Genomic DNA, 13,375 nt, shown 5'->3' with positions numbered 1-13,375 from the left:
GGGGGAGACAGACATTAATACAAATAGATAAAACAATCAATTACAGATATATACAGATAGATACATATGTACTGTGGGGAGTCATTCATTCAGTCGTATTTATTGAGCGCTTACTATGTGCGAAGCACTGTACTAAGCACTTGGGAAGTCCAAGTTGGCAACACATAGAGACGGTCCCTACCCAACAACGAGCTCACGGTCTAGACGGGGAGACAGACATTAAGACAAATAGATAAGGTGATCAGGTTGTTCCCACAGGGGGCTCAGTCTTAATCCCCATTTTACAGATGAGGGAAGTGAGGCCCAGAGAAGTGAAGTGACTCGCCCAAAGTCACCCATCTGACAATTGGCAGAGTCGGGATTTGAACCCATGACCTCTGACTCCAAAGCCCGGGCTCTTTCCCCTGAGCCACGCCGTTCACCCTCTTACTTTGACGGTGAGCTCCGTGTGGGACAGAGACAGTGTCCAACCTTATGATCTTGTATCTACCCCAGCGCTTAGTACGGTGCTTGGCCCAGAGTAAACATTTAGCAGACATCACAATTATTCCTGTGGTATTATTACAGTCCTCTAGACTGTAAACTCATTGTGGGCAGGGAATGGGTTTATTGTCAAATTTTTTAATAATTCTATGTATTAAGTGCTTACTATGTGCCGTAAAAGGGGGATTCAGTGTCTGTTTTCCCACTCTCCCTAGGGTTGTGAGCACTGAGTGGAGAAACAGGGACTGCATTTAGTGGTGATATCATTTCAAAGAAGCTGTGTGGCCAAGTGGATAGAGGATCTGGGCTCTAATCCCCGCTCTGCCACTTGTCCGCTGTGTGACTTTGGACAAGTCACTGCACTTCTCTAGCCTTCAGTTTCCTCATCTGTAAAATGGGGATTAAGACTGTGAGCCCTGTGTGGGACAGGGACTGTGTCCAACCTGATTACCATTTATCTACCCCAGTGCCTGGCACATAGTAAGAGATTAACAAATACCATTTTATTATTATTATTTATGGGTAGTAGCAGTAATAGTTTTCACTAAGTGCTTACTGTGTGCAGAACACTGAACTAAGTGCTGGGAAAGAATACGCAGATGGGAACTCTGGCCCCTTAGCAACTCACAATCCGTGATCTGATTGTATAGTATCTACTGCAGTGCTTGGCACACATTAAGTGCTTCACAAATATTACAATGATTATTATTATCATCTCTGAACAAGAAGCACAGATTTAAAGTAGGTGAATCACCTTACTCCAGGATGGAATAGAATCCGAGTGTTTTTCCAAGTAATAGCCCAAGGAAAAGATGTCAAAAATCCCCAGAGACTTCGGTTGTAGAACTAAAGGTTCATTTTGTGCTGCCAGTTTTGAACCTGAAATTTCCCGATTGTTGTATGGGGAAAGCACCGTAAACAGTTCAGCTCTTGGCAACTAACCTAAAACTTGAATGCTGTCTGGGGTCAATCCACACATTTGTAACTTTAACACTTTCAGGCCTGGGGCATTTTTCAGCTCTTGAGCTATTATCTCCATGCCGCTGCCGATGTTTCTGTTCATGGAAAGATCTAGAACTTCAAGGTTCTGGAGGGTGAGCAGTGCCTGGCCTGGTGAGAAAGAAAGAACACAGGGGAAGCTCAGATTTGTTTGTGTATTGACTGAAGAGCTCATTTTCACTTTTATCATTTATATCTAAGCTTTCTCTTTAATCAATCAATCAGTGGTATTTATTGAGCACTTACTATGTGCAGAGCACAATATTAAGCTCTGGGAAAGTACAGTACATCAATAAAGAGGGACAATCCCTGCCCACAACGGGCTTACTGTCTGGCGATGGGGGTGGGGGGAGACAGACATCAAAACAAGTAAGTAGGCATCAATAAAAATACTTGTCCTTCCCAAGCACTTAGTACAGTGCTCTGCACAAAGTAAGCGCTCAATAAATGCGATTGAATGAATGAATACGGGACAGAGCCTATGTCCAACCTGGTTTATATACATACATACATGAGTGCTTTGGGGCGGGGAGAGGGGGAGAGGAGTAAAGGGAGCGAGTCGAGGCAACACGGAATGGATGGGGAGCTGAGGAAAAGGGGGCTTAGTCTGGGAAGGCCTCTTGGAGGAAGTGTGCCTTCAATAGGGCTTTGAAGGGAAGGAAGAGTGATTGTTTAGTGGATTTGAAGAGGGAGGGCATTCCAGGCCGGAGGTAGGATGTGGACCAGGTGTCAGCCGCAAGACAGGTGAGATGGAGGCAGAGTGAGAAGGTGAGCATCAGAGGAGCAAAGTGTGCCTGCTGGGATTATTCTGTTAATATGTTTTGTTTTGTTGTCTGTCTCCCCTTTCTAGACTGTGAGCCCGCTGTTGGGTAGGGACCGTTTCTATATGTTGCCAACTTGTACTTCCCAAGCGCTTAGTACAGTGCTCTGCACACAGTAAGCGCTCAATAAATGCGATTGCATGAATCAATGTTAATATGTTTTGTTTTGTTGTCTGTCTCCCCCTTCTAGACTGTAAGCCCGCTGTTGGGTAGGGACCGTCTCTATATTTTGCCAACTTGTACTTCCCAAGCCTTAGTACAGTGCTCTGCACACAGTAAGCACTCAATAAATACGATTGAATGAATGAAATACTGAGCGTTTGGGAGAGTATGGTAGTACAGAATTAGCAAACGAGTTCCCTGCCCATAACAAGCGTACAGTCTAGAGTGTACACGGATGGCTCTATTTACTTATTTATTTTATTTGTACATATTTATTCTATTTATTTTATTTTGTTAAAATGTTTTGTTTTGTTGTCTGTCTCCCCCTTCTAGACTGTAAGCCCGCTGTTGGGTAGGGACAGTCTCTATATGTTGCCAACTTGCACTTCCTGAGTGCTTAGTACAGTGCTCTGCACACAGTAAGTGCTCAATAAATATGATTGAATGAATGAATGAATGAGAGAAGGGAGGTGAGGTAAGAAGGGGGAAGGCGATGGAGAGCTTTGAAGCCAATAGGGAGGAGTTTTTGTTTGATACAGAGGTTGATAGGCAACCACTGGAGATTTTTGAGGAGGGGGTGTGACATGCCCTGAAGGCTTCTGTAGAAAGATAAACAGGGCAGTGGAATGAAATATGGACTGAAGTGGGGAGAGGCAGAATGTTGGGAGGTCAGAGAGGAGGCAGATGCAAATCCTTGGCCAGGTACGATATGAGAGTTGATGGACACGTTCCCAGCCCACAGGTATTTGCAATTTGTGCCCACCTGTTTGAGGGCGGGGGCCATGAATCAATCAATCACATTTATTGAGCATTTACTATGTGCAGGGCACTGCTTCTAAGCGCTTGGGGGAGTACAAGCAGCATGTATTTGAGAAGGAGCTCGACATAGTGGAAAGAGCACGGGCCTGGGAATCGGAAGAGCATGAGTTCTAATCCCAGCTCCGCCATTTGCCTGCAGTGTGACCTTGGGTGAGTTGCTTCACTTCTCTGAGCCACAGTTACCTCATCTGTAAAATGAGGATGACTGTGAGCCACCCATGGGACAGGAACTATGTCCAACCTGATTTGCTTGTATTCACCCCAGCAGTTAGTACAGTGCCTGGCACATAGCAAGCACTTAACAAATCCAACATTATTATTATTAATACAACAGACGCATTCCCTGCCCCTGACGAGCTTACTTTCTAGAGGGAGCTTACAGTCTATTTCTCTTACTTTGGGATGGGCTGAGGAAAACTGCTTGAATCAGTGAAGGCTGTTCCTTATTTACTTGGCGTTCATCGTGCCCGTCGAATATGATTTTAGGTGGACATGATGAGAAGCAGCATGGCGTAGTGGATAAAGCACGGGCTTGGAAGTCAGAAGATTATGGGTTCTAATCCCGGCTCTGCCTCTTGTCTGCCGTGTGACCTTGGGCAAGTCACTTCACTTCTCTGGGCCTCAGTGACCTCATCTGTAAAATGGGGATTGAGACTGTGAGCCCCATGTAGGACAGGGACTCTGTCCAACCCGATTTGCTTGTATCCACTCCAGCGCTTAGTACAGTGCCTGGCACATAGTTAAGCGCTTAACAAATACCATAATAAAAATAATGATAACATGTGAACTAACCATCAGATTCTATTTATTTTATTTTGTTAGTATGGTTGGTTTTGTTCTCTGTCTCCCCCTTTAAGACTGTGAGCCCACTGTTGGGTAGGGACTGTCTCTATATGTTGCCAATTTGTACTCCCCAAGCACTTAGTGCAGTGCTCTGCACACAGTAAGCACTCAATAAATACGATTGATGGTGATGATGATGATGATTCCTCATAAATGAAATTTTCAATGGCCTAAAATCACAGCCTCATTTTGCCTTTTTTTCCCCTGGGATAAACAACTGGAGTTGTTTCCCATGAACATGTCTTGACTCCCGCCCCCCCCCAACACACACACAAATTGGGCTTTTTGGCCCAGGGCAAAGGGGTATTTTGGAGCCCTAGGTTGTTCGGTAATGATAATGATTGTGCTATTTGTTAAGTGCTTACTATGTGCCAGGCACAGTTCTAAGCTCTGGGGCAGATACAAGATATTCGGGTTGGACACAGTCCCTGTCCCACATGGGGCTCAAACTCTTAATCCCCATTTTACAGATGAGGGAAATGAGGCCCAGAGAAGTAAAGTGACTTGCTCAAGGTCACACAGCAGCCAAGTGGCAGAGCTGGGACTAGAACCCAGGTCCTTCTGACTCCTGAGTCCGTGCTCTGTTCATTAGGCCATGCTGTTTCTGAGAGACTGGGATCCCAACCGGAAAAGAGAGGGAAGGATCACCTTTCCTTGCTGCTTCTATATCCTCTAGGGTCTTCCCTCCTAGACAGTTAATCTCACTGTGGGCAGGGAATGTGTCTATTTTATAGCAGTGTAATATATTGTACTCTCCCAAGTGCTTGGTACATTGCTGTGCATGCAGTAAGTGCTCAATAAATACCACTGATTGTACAATTGATTGATTGATCTCCTGACAGCCATGCTGACCAATGTGGAATTGAAATCCTTCCTAGTGATATTATTCATGAGGTTACTAAATAAACCAAGATCTAGGCAAGCGGTCTGGCTTTGTGGAAAGAGTACAGGCCTGGGGCTTAGAGGACCTGGGTTCTAATCCCCCCCGCCTTACCTCCTTCCCCTCCCCACAGCACCTGTATATATGTATATATGTTTGTATGTATGTATTACTCTATTTTATTTGTACATGTTTATTCTATTTATTTTATCTTGTTAATATGTTTTGTTTTGTTCTCTGTCTCCCCCTTCTAGACTGTGAGCCCATTGTTGGGTAGGGACCGTCTCTATATGTTGCCAACTTGTACTTCCCAAGCACTTAGTACAGTGCTCTGCACACAGTAAGTGCTCAATAAATATGATTGAATGAATGAAAGAATGAATGAATCCTGGTTCTGGAACTTGCCTGCTATGTGACTCATTGTGGGCAGGTACTGTATCTGTTTATTGTTGTATTTCACTCTCCCAAGCGCTTAATTCAGTGCCCTGTACACAGTAGGTGCTCAATAAACACGATTGAATGAATGAATCTTGGGCAAGTCACCTAACTTTTCTGTGCCTCAGTTTCCCCATTGGTAGACGAAGGACTCATTGCCTGTCCTCCCTCCTAGACTTTTTCCCCCATATGGGCCAAGGCCCATGTCTGACCTTTTATCCACTCCAGCATTTAGTACTGTGTTCGGTACATAGATAGCGCCTACAAAATACCATTGTAATTATCATTTTTTATTATTATTACTATTACTTGCAATATTGTTTCTTTTTAATTTTTTTTCAAAATCACTTACCAAGAGATCTCCCATCTTCTGGTGTGAGGTTGCAATCTATAAGTTTGAGGGTCTGTAGGTTACTCTTTTCCTGGAATTTATGAAAAATCTGAAGTAGATTTCCTCCTATGCTACTGTTCCAGGACAAGTTTAGTTCTTCTAGGTCAGGGGTGGCTCCAAGGGCATTTCCTGAAATGAATTATTCATGAGGTCACTGTGGGCAGGGAACATCAACTGTCAGCTGTGTGACTTTGGGCAAGTCACTTAACTTTTCTGTGCCTCAGTTACCTCATCTGGAAAATGGGGATTAAAACTGTGAGCCCCCTCCAGGACAACCTGATCACCTTGTAACCTCTCCAGCACTTAGAACAGTGCTTTACACATAGTAAGCACTTAACAAATACCATTATTATTATTATTATGTCTACCAACTCTGCTTTACTGCACTCTCCCGTGCTCTTAGTGCAACGCTCTGCATACAATAAGCGCTCAATAAGTACAGTAGTGGATTGCTTGATTAAGTTCAGGGCAACCCACATCTGTCTACACACTAGCTATATGCAGAATGGCACGCACTATGGAAAGGCAAAAATCATTTGGTCCCTTAAGTCAAAGCCCAGAGTTTGTTTATTCATATGTTCATTCAATCGTATTTATTGAGCGCTTACTGTGTGCACAGCATTGAACTAAGCGCTTGGACAGTACAATTCAGCAATAAAGAGAGACAGTCCCTGACTACATGGAGTTACAGTCTAGAAGGGGGGAGACAGACATCAAAACAAGTAAGCAAGCATCAACAAGTATTAGAGATATATACTCATCAAAACGAGTAAACATAAAGATCATATCACAGATGAAGAAGTATAATTTCAGTTGGGGGCAGAAAACGTAAATGTGAAGTGGCAAACTCACAAGAAAAAAAGAAGACCTCCAGCAAGTGTTCATCATTTATGTGGAAAAAGGGAAGATTATTATTCTGGTATGTGTTAAGCACTTACTATGTGTCAGGCACTGTTCTAATTGCTAGGGTAGATTCAAGTTTATCAGGTTGGACACCGTCTCTGTCCCACATGGGGCTTGCAGTCTAAATAGGAGGGAGAACAGGCTAACCGAATGCCCGTAAGATAAACATAGAAGATCTAATAGGAAAGGGGGGGATGTTTACATTTAGAGTCCAGCTCTATGATTCATTCAGTCGCATTTACTGAGCGCTTACTGTGCGCAGAGCACTGTACTAAGCGCTATGGGTTGTTGTGTTTTAAAGCTGGGCACCAGCTTGGGCATTTTGTCTGCAAATACTTCCATTTATCTTTTGGGAGAAAGTTGTAAGACTGATGTGTCTCTAACTGCATAATCACAGTTTCCAGACCAAAGGGAGATAAACAGAACCACCTTAACCACTGGAAAAAGAATAAGAGCATTCACACACTAGAGAAGCTGCGTGACCTAAGGATAGAGCATGGGCCCCGGGAGGTCAAAAGGACCTGGGTTCTAATCCTGGATCCTCCATTCGTCTGCTTTTGGACCTTGGGCAAGTCACTGCTCTTCTCTGTGCCTCAATTACCAGTTCTTTAAAATGAGGATTAAGATTGTGAGACCCATGTGGGACAGGGACTGTGTCCAACCTGACTGCTTTGCATCTATCCCAGTGCTTAGAACAGTGCCTGGCTCATAGGAAGCTCTGTTAAATACCATAAAAAAGTAAACAAATGAATCATGTTGTCCAGTGATCAGCAAATGAACCATCGTAATGCCTGTAGTTCTGGTTTTAGCAGCTGCTTTTGGCTGCAAAGGGTTTTTTTTTTTTTTTTTTTTTTTACCATTTTCAGCATATTGTTGTCATGCTGTCGAGTTGTGTCCGACCCATTGCAACGTCATGGACACAAAATAATAATAATAATGGCATTTATTAAGTGCTTAATATGTGCCAAGCACTGTTCTAAGCACTGGGGTGGAGCCAAGGTCATCAGATTGTCCCACCTGAGGCTCACAACTCTCCCAGAACACCCCACCTCCATCTGCAATCATTCTGGTAGGGGATCCATAGTGTTTTCTTGGTTAAAAATACGGAATGAGGGGTTTTTTTAGTGGGGGAGGGTTTATAAAACTAGCATCTGCCTTGCTCTGAATACTTTCTGAGGGTTTCATTGATTATGTACGAATGCAATCATTCTAGCTTGGAGTTTGCAGTCTCTGATGCAGGTCAGGTTGGCCGAGTGCTTCCTTCTAGGGAAAAATCTATCGTACCCAACGCCGAGACATCTTCTTCTGTCAGTCTGCAGTTGTTCAGCCTAAGGGCTCTTAACTTGGGGATGTGACGGATGTGAAGGGCTAGGGGCTGGAGGGTCCCCCCTATAAATTCATTCCAAGACAAATCCAACTCCTCCAAGTCCGGCAGGAAAGGCACCATGGAAACTAGAAGGAAATAAAAACCGACAGGTCCTAAAGATTTAATTCACTGCTGTCATCGGATGACGTTTGAGTGCAATTGATTTATTTATAGTAATGTCTGTCTCCCCCTCTAGATCGCAAGCTCGTTGTGGGCAGGGAACGTTTCTGTTGTGGTCTCCCAACCGCTTAGGACAGTGCTCTGCATTCGGTATGCGCTCAATAGATATGATTGACTGATTAAATGTGTATGAGTCGCTGGTAGGAAGTCTGCCACCCAACCAAAGTATTTTCATTGTCCTCAATTTTTTAAATGGTATTTGTTAAGGGAAGCAGCGTGGCTCGGTGGAAAGAGCCCGGGCTTGGAAGTCAGAGGTCGGGGGTTCTAATCCCGGCTATGCCACTTATCAGCTGTGTGACTTTCGGCAAGTCACTTAACTTCTCTGTGCCTCAGTTACCTCATCTGGAAAATGGAGATTAAGACTGTGAGCCCCATGTGGGACAACCTAATTACCTTGTATCTACCCAGCGCTTAGAACAGTGCATGGCACATAGTAAACGCTCAACAAATACCAAAATTATTATTATTATTAAGCTCCCACTATGCGCCAGGCACTTGCAGTAAGCTCTGAAGTAGATACAAAATAATCAGGTTGGGCACAATCTATGTCCCACTCCACAGTGCATCCCCATTTTAAGGTTGAGGTAACTGAGGCACGGAGGAGTGAAGTGTCTTGGCCATGGTCATACAGCAGACTATTGATGGAGGCAGGATTAGAACCCAGGGCCTTCTGACTCCCATGCTTAGAACAGAGTGTTTAATGTGGAAGCAGTGCAGCCTAGAGGAAACTGCACAGGCCCAGGAGTCAGAGGACCTGGATTCTAATCCCAGCTTTGCCATTTCCCTACCGTGTGACCTTGTGACTTGGGTAAGTCACTTCACTCATCTGTGCCTTGTAGACTGCAAGGTTGTTGTGGGCAGGGAACGTGTCTATCAGCTGTTATATTCTACTCTCCCAAGCACTTAGTACAGTGCTCTGGACACAGTAAGCACTCAATGAATACGATTGATTGATTTATCACCTCATCTGTAAAATGCTGATTAAGACTTTGAGCTCCATGTGGGATCCGGACTGCGGTCAACCCTTTATCTACCCCAGCGCTTAGTACGGTGCCTGGCATAAAAGAGCTTAACAAATAATGTTAAAAAGAAAGAAAGGAAAAAAAACCACGATCCTTAAACAAATAAACATGATGGATAGTGGAGTCTTTTGCACCAGACAATGTAACTCCCAGTGGCATGTTTGTACGTATTTCTTACTCTATTTATTTTATTTGTACATATTTATTCTATTTATTTTATTTTATTTTGTTAATATGTTTTGTTGTCTTTCTCCACCTTCTAGACTGCGAGCCCACTGGTGGGTAGAGACCGGCTCTATATTTTGCCAACTTATACTTCCCAAGGGCTTAGTACAGTGCTCTGCACACAGTAAGCGCTCAATAAATACGATTGAATGAATGAATTAATGAATTTTTTTTTCCTTGAGTTTGTTTTTTTTTTTGGTTATTGAGGCAGACCTTCAGACTCATGGAGGATCTTGGGCCTGGACTTAGTTTTAGGTGAGAAGTTGAGGAATATACTCTTGGCTGGCTGGAGGAAAGAGCACCTGATATCCTTTGCTTTTGTTTTTAGAGCTATGCAGTTCACCGTTGCCAAAAACTGCCTCTTCAGGGTGGTCCATTTTAAATAGAGCTTAGTTAGAAATGGATTTCATGAAATCGGCCACACCGTGCGTAAAACCCGACATGGCTCTTTAGAAAAGGATTCAAATGCAACTGCCTCGGTTGGCTACATGGGATGACGAGAGGAACACGGGAAATTTCTAAGTTCCTTTTTCTTTTTATTTCAAAACATCCGCTAGAAAAATTAAAACTGTGAAGCTCGTTTAAAAAAAAAAAAAGCAAAAGTTTCTATTGATTCACCACTTTGCTTTTAGGCACAATGGCTTTTCATTCTCCCTTCCAAAAATCTGAATAAAAGGTTGGAAAATAAAATCCTCTCTTCATCTACACCATCTCTTCATGGAATGAGTTTTTATAATAATAATAATAATAATAAAGGTATTTGTTAAGTGCTTAGTACAATGTTCTGCACACAGTAAGCATTCAGTAAATACCACTGATGGATTGAGCACACATTGGGTGCCAAGCCTTGGGGAAGATAAGATAGATTGGATACAGTCGCCATCCCAAATGGACTCACAGTCTAAGTAGGCGGGAGAACAGGGATTGAATCCCCATTTTACAGATGAGGAAACTGAGTCACAGAGAAGTTAGATGACTTGCCCAAGGTCACACAGCAGGCAAAGGATGGAGCTGGGATTAGAATCCAGGTCCTCTAATTCCCAAGCCCGTACTCTTTCCACTAGTCCACTCCATTTCCTTTTGATTCTTCTCCCCCTTCTAGACTGTGAGCCCACTTTTGGGTAGACGCTGTCTCTATATGTTACCAGCTTGTACTTTCCAAGTGCTTAGTACAGTGCTCTGCACACAGTAAGCACTCAATAAATACGATTGATTGATTGATTGATTCTCCATCCACACTAAATCTCTAGTCCACTCCATTTCCTTTTGATTCTTCTCCATCCATACTAAATCTCCGTGAGGTAATAAAGAGCAGGGAGTGGAGATGTCTTACACCTAAAGACACCAAGGCACTGAGAGATGAAGTGACATCACCCAAGGTAATCCAGGGATTCAGTAGCAAAACTGATAGTTACACCCAGATCTCTCCTCTACCACAGGCATTGCCTAAGTGGATAGAATATGGGCTGACAACTCGGAAGGTCCTGGGTTCTAGTCACGGCCCTGCCACTTGTCTGCTGTTTGACCTTGCATGTGTCACATAACTTCTCTGTGCCTCAGTTACCTCGTCTGTAAAATGGGGATTTGGATTGTGAGCCCCATGTAGGACGTGGACTGTGTCCAACTTGATTAGCTTGAATCTAAGCACAGTACAGTGCCTAGCACATAGTAAGCACTTAACAAAGACCATAAAAAGCAACAACAATAACAAAAAATAACCAACTCTTCGTTCATTGGGAATGCCTGAGGGGTTCTCCAGTATTTCCTATGAGGTAATGAGGACTCCTATGAGGAGTCAGAGGTCATGGGTTCAAATCCCGGCTCCGCCACTTGTTGGCTGTGTGACTTTGGGCGTCACTTCACTTCTCTGTGCCTCAGTTCCCTCATCTGTAAAATGGGGATGAAGACTGTGAGCCCCCTGAGGGACAACCTGATCACCTTGTACCTTCCCCAGCACTTAGACCAGTGCTTTGCACATAGTAAGTGCTTAATAAATGCCATTATTATTATTATAGGTAGGAAGAAGCATGGCCTAGTGAATACAAGCACATGCCTGGGAGTCAGAAGGACATGGATTCTATTCCTGGCTCTGCCACTTGTCTGCTGTGTGACCTTAGGCAAGTCACTTCACTCCCAGCGCTTAGAACAGTGCTTGGCACATAGTAAGCGCTTAACAAATACCATTATTATTATTCTCTATGACGCAGTTACCTCACTGTAAAATGGGGATTAAGACTGTGAGCCTCATGTGGGTCAGGGACTGTGTCCAACCTGATGATCTCATGTCTACCCCAACACCTTAGTTAATAAGCGCTTAACAAATACCATCATTATTATTATTATTATTCAGAGCTATGAATCAACGCCTTATTAGTACAGTGCTCTGCACACAGTTAAGGGCTCAATAAATACAACTGAGTGAATGAATGAATCGCCGGAGAGTTCACATATGCTAATGAAACTTAGAGCTATGCCATTGAGAGATACTCTCTCATCAAGGTCACACATAATGGAAAGGTCTAAGCTGAAGCGTCAAAGTCGATTCACCTGTGCTGGGCAGAAGTAGCAGTGGAAAAAGTCAGAGGATCAAGTGATCAAAATGTCAGTCAAAGACAATGGCAGAGACTTAAGTTTTTACTGTGCAGAAGACGACGATGGCAAACCACCAAGCACTTAGTACAGTGCTCTGAACACAATAAGTGCTCAATAAATACAATTGAATGAAAACCACTTTTGTATTTTTACCAAAAAAACTGTGGAAAACGATCCACAGAGTTGCTCTGAATCGGAAACGACTCGACGGCATTTAAGAAGAAGCAGGTGCCTACGATGGCTATAATTTCACGCAAGGGGTCAGAATGTTTTCTCCAGTCAACAATATCGTATTTAAACAAAACAATGGAAAAGCTCTCTTTGTTCCCTTGTAATCACACGTGCCTTGTATACCTGCTGTTCGTTTTAGTGCCGGAGTGGAGGAAGCTCTTCTTGGAACAGATATTTATTGTGTCACGGGCAAACTTGAGCTTAGGTCAAGCAGGTGTTTCTTCCTGGTAATTCTGGAGGGGATTAAAATTCATGCCCAAGATTCATTCATTCAATTGTATTTATTGAGCGCTTACTGTGTGCAGAGCACTGTACTAAGCGCTTGGGAAGTACAATTTGGCAACATAAGATGCCCTTAGGTTTCTAGCCAGTGCTTAACCTTATCATGGATCCAAGGGTTTATTCATCCAGGAGAGCAGCTGTTCTCCAAAGAGCTGAAAGCAATTAGTTCACGGATGATTCAGCAGTGAGAAAACACCAACTCACTTGGACTTTCAACCCGATCTGGCTGAAAGCTTATGAAGTTTGAAAATTTTTCTATTTAACTTTTTTTTTTTTTTTTTACAAAAAAGTCACATATTTCCCAGCTGCTTTCTCTGATGGAGGTGGACCAGGAAACCAGCAGGGTGATCTAGGGGAAAGAGTCCAGGCTTGGGAGTAAAAGGACCTGGGTTCTAATCCCGGATCAGCCACTTGTCTGCTGTGTGACCTTGGGCAAGTCACTTAACTTTACTGTGCCTCAGTGACCTCATATGTAAAAGGGGACTAAGACTGTGAGCCCTACGTGGGACTGTGTCCAATCAGATTAGCTTGCATCTACTCCAGAGCTTAGAACAGTGCCTGGCACACAGTAAGCACTTAACAAATATCATTAATTTAAAAAAAAAAACAAGTTTGGACCGCTGAATGATGACCATGACAAAACTGTAAGCTTCTTGCCCAGAGTCTGATACCTTGGCTTATGCTGGCAAGTTATTCCTGACCCATAGCGACGCCATGGACACGTCTCTCCCAAAACACCCT

General features: G+C 43.5%; 1 protein-coding gene across 1 annotated transcript in view; it reads right to left on the bottom strand.

The window, feature by feature from the left end:
* The window catches only part of LRRC31 (leucine rich repeat containing 31), a 51,196-nt gene that overhangs the window by 22,516 nt on the left and 15,305 nt on the right, over positions 1-13,375 (bottom strand). Inside the window, exons 3-5 of the mRNA XM_038749156.1 lie at positions 8,021-8,188; positions 5,795-5,962; positions 1,426-1,593 (exon numbers count right to left, since the gene is read on the bottom strand). Coding sequence (XP_038605084.1) covers positions 1,426-1,593; positions 5,795-5,962; positions 8,021-8,188 — 504 coding nt within the window. The remainder of the gene's footprint in view (positions 1-1,425; positions 1,594-5,794; positions 5,963-8,020; positions 8,189-13,375) is intronic.

Source organism: Tachyglossus aculeatus, chromosome 1, assembly GCF_015852505.1.
Source record: "Tachyglossus aculeatus isolate mTacAcu1 chromosome 1, mTacAcu1.pri, whole genome shotgun sequence".
Classification (NCBI taxonomy): domain Eukaryota; kingdom Metazoa; phylum Chordata; class Mammalia; order Monotremata; family Tachyglossidae; genus Tachyglossus; species Tachyglossus aculeatus.
This window is presented reverse-complemented; position numbering and strand designations above follow the sequence as displayed.